Genomic DNA, 7,617 nt, shown 5'->3' with positions numbered 1-7,617 from the left:
AGGGAAGAGTGGTGAATATTTTGATTATGTGTTTCATTTTGCTTTCTCAGAATCACAGGTAACTTAAGTTTTAGTATTTTCTATTTGCAAGGTAATGATGGCATCACTTTTGTCTGGATTTGCCCATCAACGACTTTTGTGATGGCTTGTGTACTTTTGAGATAAACTATCAGAAGTCAGGTAACAAAGTGAACAAAATTGTCTTCTGATAACCTAGTGATCATTTCTGTTGGCATTTTATTACACACACACATATTTATGTATACATACATATGAAAAAGGGTTGTATGTATATTCATGGACAAATAGACCTTAATATACTCACAAACCAATTTCTATGCCCTACAAGTAGACGTCTCTAGAAGTAGATGTTTTATTGCCTATATATTATACAGATAGTTATCTATGTTGCTAACAATGGTTGCAAAGAAAATACTGTGGATATTTGTCATGTTTTCTAAATGTTTCTCACTGAAAATGTAGGTTCCTTAAGATGGACACCAAGGACCCACCCACACTATTGGATCTTGCTACACAGAGTTTAATGAGTAATAAGCATGCAGCAATCCAAGCCCTGGAGGAGATCCCAGGGGAGCTTTTTGTCCCTTTGTTCACTGCTGCCTTCACGGGTAGACACAAGAATATACTGACAGCAATTGTGAAGGCTTGGCCCTTTGCCTGTCTCCACATTGGGGCACTAAGTGTGCAGGAACCCCAGTGTGAACTCCTGGAAGCCTTGGTTGAGAGTCTTCAATTCCTCCCTGCCCTGAACTCAGCTACTAGGTAAGACCTGGTATAATAGAGAGATAGTAAGACACAGAAGAATATGCCTCTATCTGCTATCCTCTCAGATGTAGTATATGCAAATAGTGAAAAAGTTTACAGGACGGTTAGTCCAGCACGTGAGGTCACCTTAACACAACTGTCTTATAGTGTTGAATATGGCATGTAAGTGATTGAGGGAACTATTGGTGGGTTTGAAGTATGCTATTATTTGCATTAAACAAAGATATGAATATTAAGATTGCTGAGGATTTGCGAAGAAAAATGGAAAAACCAGTGTTCTTTACTTTTCATGGGAAGGAGTTATTGGCAGTAAGTCTATGTAAAAAGTGTAGACGAAGAGCTACAGAGATAGTTTAGCACTTAAGAGCAATAGCTCTTATTACAGAGAAGTCCAATTTCCAGGACCCCTAATGCAGCTCAAAACTGTAACTTCAGTTCTACAGGATCTGATACCCACATACAGGATAAACTCCAATGCACATGGAAGAGAAATACAAATAAAAACTGAAGTGTAGACCAAGAATACAGTGATTTGATTTTTGTGAACCCACAGTAATCCATGAAATTTAGGAAATCCCAAGGTCAGTTTTGTTCTGCTCACTGCTGCCTCCATGGATGGGATTTCTGAGACCCTGAGAGCAATTTAAAGGTTTGGCCCTTTTCTGTCTCCACATGAGAACATTAAGTACACAAAGGGGTCTTCAGATGTTTCTTCCAAGAACTCAGCACTTCAGTAAGAATGTGTGTATTTCACACATGGTAAGATAGCAAAACCTTATAAAGGAGCCTGTTACAAGAGAACAGCAGTTAGTTATGCTGTTCTATCGCCCACAGTTAGTAATAGCAACTGCTGAAAATGCATGTGAGGTGGCTGGTCTGTCAGTTGAGATTACCTTAGAAACTCTGATGTCTTACCTAGGGTTTTAATTGTGTAATAGAGGTGAGCGAGGCTACTATTGATAGCTGTACAAAATGGAGACATTGCAAAGAAACAGGTGAGCAAGATTTGTGAGCATTAGATGCTATAGAAAATAGGAAAGGATAAAGTATTTGCATAGGAATGTTGTGCTGGTACGTTGTATATGAAATGATAGAGGAAAATATTATTTTGTCACGACATTATACTACTATTGTTCCTGCTTGGTTATATTGATGTTTGCCACCCCTCAGATCCTCTGGTTTTTGTCTGTTTTGTTTTTGCTTTGTTTTGTTTTGTTTTGTTCTTTTTTCTTTTTCAACCTACAGGAGCCCTAAGCTGAGGATCCTAGATTTAAGGCAGGATGCTGGCTGCAAGACCGTATGTCCTGAGATCACTACTAAATCGACAATTTGCTTTCATTCTTGTGCTCACTCTGAGCACTCTATCTTCAAAATTGAAGGCCAGGAGGGTCTTTCAAGTTCCAAGTCTGAGGCTCAGCCCTCTAAGTTGCCTATGGAATTAATAGTGGACATTTCCCTTGATGGTACTTTGAGGGAAAGGGAGTTTTTTGCTTTGCTTCTGAATAAAGTAGAGCAGAGCCTAGGCTCTCTGCATCTGTGCTGCAGAGATTTGCAAATTAATAATTTGTGTGAATGCAGACATGCATTAAGCCATCTGGATCTGAAATGTGTTCATCACCTGGCAATTGATGGATCTCCTCTTACTGAAGTCACCAACCTATTATCTCGTGTAGTACAACTGGACAAACTTAGCCTGTCTGAAATCGCTTGTAGATCTTTGAATGGGAGAACGTTTAGAAATTTTATCACCCAATTGAGTCGTATGGATCACCTGAAGGAGCTCAGCTTGTCTTCATTCTGCCTCACAGATCATCTTGAAAATGTCCTGAGGTAAGGGCTTGGGATAGATACTGGGTTTCAATTAACATCCAGTTTTTACGATAAGAGAAAGAATTCTTAGATACTCTTCAGCTTTCCATAACCATGTCTCCTACCTCAGCATGGGTAATGCTGGGAGTTTAAAAACAACCAGGAAAGGCCATCTTTCTATACTTGAAGAGAAAAGCAGGCTTTCAAAAACCTTAGCTAGCTAAGCATGGCCAGAAACTGTGCTCAATCCAGAAATATAAAGGAGAAAATATGCATGCAGTCCTTCTCTAGCAGTCAAGAGAGGAGGAACTGAAAGCAAGACTTTATGTTGTGGCACTGGTGCATGTACTATAGCCATATACCCATAGGCTGATGTCAGATGATTTTCCTAATCTGCTATCTCCAAGGTTCAGACTGTGAAGGTGGAGGCTGCCATTTATGGACTGGCGAAAGGGAGCTTCCAGTTGGTTGCTCCTTCTGTCCTATCTGTTCCAAGCAGGCGAACTAGTTCCACAATTTATCGTGCTGTAATTACAAAGTAGATAATGTTTTCACTAAGTCTTCACAGGACCCTATAACAACATATTTTACACCTTGTAAAGGTTAAAATATTACAAGTGAGAGTGTTAAATTGTCTTTTACAGACTCACAAGTCTATTAAGTGTGTGAAAGACCACATCATTACGTGCTAATACACTATAAGCTTAAAACAGTTTGTTCTAGGTTCATGAATATTGTTCTCCTCACCTGGTCCTCATTTTTCAGAATAACTTTTGTGTTTCCTCCCTACAGAGTACTCTCTGCTGCTTTGGAATTCTTGTATCTGCCATTCTGTGGACTTTCTTACAGTGACTTCAAGTTCCTCTCTGAGTGCCCTCAAGCCAATCATTTAAAGTTGCTGAATATCAGCAACAATCCAATATATTGGGAAGATTGTGAGCCATTCTATTATCTCCTGCAGAATGTTTCTAGCACCTTGCAGCATCTGGAAATTAATCATTGCTTTTTAACAGATTCTACAATCTCTGTTCTTATCCCAGCCCTGACCAGCTGTTCTCAACTTCGAGTGTTTCGCTTTTCTTCAAATCCAATTACCATGGGAATGCTCATGAGAATTCTGGAGCTATTAACACCATTGAAGGAGCTTAAATATGTGATTTATCCCATCCCTGTCCATTGCTATGGGAGGAGATATTTTCAAGGCAGTTTAGATAGACAGAAGGTTGAAGATGTGAAGACACAATTGAGATTAATGCTACAGGAGGCAGAAAGGAGTGATATGAATTGGATCACTTACTCTGATTAAATTATGCAGTCGAACACAATTTCAACCTGATATGTTTCCTTTAAGTGTTAACTTTTTTCTTAATCCCATAGTCAGAATATAAAAGGTTCTTATGTTGTAGGAGAATACAGTTAAGAAGTATAGGTATGTAACAGATTTCTATAGAGAATAATTTACAAGAAGATAGAGAACTTTGAGAGTACCTATGTGTCTCTCAGCTATTGCTGTGGATAGCATTTCATCTTACCAACTAAAATTTTAAGTAGAGGATATGGGAAAGTTTTGTTATAAAATACTAACAACACCCTGTCCTCACTGAGATTTACCTGTGTGCGTACTTAGTGCCAGTTGTGACAATAGAACTTTTCCTGGATGTGATTTTGGAGACAGGTGGCTATTGAAACCAACATTTTTATTGCATAAGTTGTTTTAAGCTTCTATCTTTCAGCTGTCTTCAGTTGTTTAAAGGAAACCACCTGGATTTAACAGTGACAAAAAATATCTGTAACTACTACCATTAAGTGGTTCAATTTATATTTCATGTTGATTGAGTGAGGATTATTTTGGGATATTATTGTAGACAGCAAGAATGAAAAGACAAGTTTCTGCCTCAAAAAACTCATAGACTGAATATTTCTCTGGTTTTTCGGTTGATAAAGCCACTTGGAAGGTGTTTTACACACTTAGACCCCAAGCTTCATCTTCCCTGCTCTTAATACATATTCTCTTCAATGCAAAACGGACTTTATAGTGTTGGATCTCGTCAGCAGGATTCAGGGATTCAATATTACCATCTTGGAGGCAAGATCTCACATCTGTTTGATGTCTACCATCTGGCCTGTTGCAAAATGCCTGGTATAACAGACTGGAAGGGAAGAGAACTTTGTTTCTTTGTTTTAGACGTCTCACTAAGGTTGTTTGACTCCACTCCTTTGGAACTTTGGCGAGACAGCATATGATTAGGAGTTTTGACAGAGGGAGTTCCTTTCAACTCAGGAGGCCAGGGAGGAGAGAGAGAGCTCTGAGTCCCCACACAGCCATCAGGAGTGTGATTACATTGACTTGCATCCTTGAACTAGCCTGCTCAAAGATTTCAACTGCCTGCCATGGAACCATCAGCTTGAGACCAATATGAACTTGGAAAGACAGTTAGGAGTCCAGCCACAACTCCGACTATTATTTCTTTAGATATTTTTTCTTTTACCACTAGTTCCTTCGTGGTATACCTGACTCAGTTTGATATTCTGATTTTTTTCTATTGAACTTTACACATTTGCCATAATATTGTGTAGCAAATGCATTATGCATGGAGCTGTTTATAGTTGAAATACGATTACCATAAACAGAAAATTGTAGTTTGCTCAAGATGTAGTGTGAAAAAAACATAAAAACCTATTAATTAGTATGATATTTTTGTTAATGTATTGAAAAGTTAATACACTACATTGCTAAAACGTAGAAAAAGTGTATAAAATTTAGTTTGTTCCTGTCAATCCTGATATGTCAACATCACTGCATTTAAATGACATACAAGTTTAATGAAAAAATCATTTATGCAGTGTTTTTATGAATAAACCTTTCTGCATTTAAATATCTAATAAGAATAACAGAAGCACCAGTGTGTCTATATTGTTTTAAGTTTGAAATTATACTGGATTTCAGATCAACTAAATAAAACTGTGGTTAAAAGCTACAGAATTTTGTTAACAGTTCTCACATGTCAAGATGATACTGAACTATATTTTAGAGATACAGAGCACTAAAATTTATCTGATAATTAACATGTGTGTTGATTACATTTATGTGTTAAAAGATTATCAAGTTCAAGAAGAAATTTAAACAAAAGCCACATACAAAATTCTGGCATATGATTTGTTAACAAAGCTGTTGAAAGACTCAAAACAAGAATGGAGAATTAATTACCTTAATCTCTTTCATATTGCTTTTATATTAAAATGTAGAATTTTAAAATTTATTCAAATATCAATGTAACAAGCAAATGTTTTATAATGTTGTCTTCTTAACATCACATTATTTTGTCATCTTTGATTAAGTAAAATGTTACTAACATTTAAGTCCATGGGATTCATTTAATATTTTTTTTAGGTTTTCTTCTTTCCAATGTAATTCTATACATTTTCTGGTCCTAACATAGGTTATTCTCAATTCCTTGCTTTCATTTAATTTGAAGATAATCTATGCTCAGGGATGATTAAAACATTTCTGAAACCTTTTCTTGGTTCTTTGTGAATTTCACATCATGCAATGCAATCACACTCATCTCCCCTTCCCCACAGACCCACATTCCAGACTTGCAACCTCTCTCCAACATATTAAAAAAAATCTCCGTTTGGAAGCCAGAGTGTATCAATGTGTCCCACAGTATACACTTTTGTCCAGGCAACTTTGTTTGCAAATATTAATTGCAATGACTTGTTGGTCTCATATGAGTCCTCTGATTTCTGCTACTCTGTTGATATGGGACCTCATTGGGACTCTTGGATATCCTGTTGCTGCCTTGTGTCATGGAGATCTTCTAGTTTTGGATCTGTAGGACTAGCTACTTTGTGCACTTCAGAAGTTCAGTGATGTAGTAGTTGTTGAGGTAGGCCACCTCAAAGCCCTGGATCTGGGCTTGAGAGGTATCTGAGCTGGCTGTTGCAGCCAGCTGGAGTGTTGCAGCCAGTGAGGGCTAAGGCCAGTTCTACCACTCATGACCTCGGGGCCATAGGTGCCAAGGAACTAGGAACAGGAGGAGGGCTGACTCTCCCACACTCATACCCTGGGGGCCAGCTCACCCACAATCCTCACATCAAGGGCCAGCTCTACTGTGCTGCACAGTTGAGGTGCAGGGCCGGCTCTACTGAATGATGCAGCTGCTGAGGGACAGGGTAAGGAGGAAGGAGTGTATCTCTCCTTCATCCATGCCACTGCATGGGAGACAAGTGGTAGGGCCAGCTTTCACTCGTGTCTATCCTTGAGGCCTGTCTCACCTACAACTTCAGCAATGTGCACAGCCATTCGAGTACTGTAGCTGGCTAGGGGTTAGTTCTTCTGCTCTTCTACAACCAGGGTCAGCTCTTCTAGAATGCCCAGGTGAGGGCTTGGGCCTGTTCTGCAAATGCCTGAGACATCAGTATTTCCCCCGGTGACAGCACAGATCAGGGACATCCATCTGGACTTTGGTGGTAACAGACCCCTACTCCTTCAGGGTACAGACTGAGGTGTGGTTCTCAGTGGAAGCACTGGCCCAGGACCCCACCATGGTCCCAGGTGGAATTACTGGCACTCATATCAAACCATTCCTCACCATTTTCATGTCTCCAGTTCTGCCTCTCTTCATTATGCCCACATCCTTCTGTTTCTCTTCCATTTCTCCACCACTTACTTGATCCTCTGAGAAGCACCCGAGGTCCTAGTGTCTGGTGTTGTCTAGGGAGTGGCCAGGAGTGCTAAATCTTGCTCCAGAATTGTGGCATCAGACAGGGGTCATTTGGGACCTGGTCTACCCATCCGCAGGTCTGGGTTGTGCAGAACTGGTGGTGATCTGCTTGCTCCTCTACCTGCCCACCAGAGTGTCCCAAGGCAAGGGTCATCTGTCTCAGCCTCACTCCTACTCAGGACCCTCAGATTCAGGGGAGGCTCTTCTAGTCTCAGGTTTGCTCCCAATACTGGAAAACCGACAGGGCCTGCATGGTGCCAGACTGGTGGTCAGCTCAAGCTCACTTTTTTCAGGC

General features: G+C 39.8%; 1 protein-coding gene across 1 annotated transcript; it reads left to right on the top strand.

The window, feature by feature from the left end:
* The first annotated feature begins 493 nt into the window (after positions 1-493).
* LOC147004562 (melanoma antigen preferentially expressed in tumors-like) lies at positions 494-3,921 on the top strand. Its single transcript, XM_085837594.1, has 3 exons — positions 494-783; positions 2,032-2,616; positions 3,388-3,921. Exons 1-3 carry the CDS (start codon positions 494-496, stop codon positions 3,899-3,901), a joined length of 1,389 nt encoding a protein of 462 aa, XP_085693720.1. The 3' UTR covers positions 3,902-3,921.
* Positions 3,922-7,617: the final 3,696 nt, after the last annotated feature.

This window comes from Mus caroli, unplaced genomic scaffold (genome assembly GCF_978045245.1).
Source record: "Mus caroli unplaced genomic scaffold, Mus_caroli_1 scaffold_5, whole genome shotgun sequence".
Lineage (NCBI taxonomy): Eukaryota > Metazoa > Chordata > Mammalia > Rodentia > Muridae > Mus > Mus caroli.
Note: the sequence above shows the minus strand (reverse complement) of the source record. Positions and strands in the feature narration are given on the sequence as shown.

Excerpts from the sequence above, each read along its gene's own strand:
- LOC147004562 (XM_085837594.1), top strand. The coding sequence starts at position 494 with ATGGACACCAAGGACCCACCCACACTATTGGATCTTGCTACACAGAGT. Across the intron at positions 784-2,031 it reads GCCCTGAACTCAGCTACTAG|GAGCCCTAAGCTGAGGATCC; the intron begins GTAAGACCTGGT and ends TTCAACCTACAG. Across the intron at positions 2,617-3,387 it reads CATCTTGAAAATGTCCTGAG|AGTACTCTCTGCTGCTTTGG; the intron begins GTAAGGGCTTGG and ends TCCTCCCTACAG.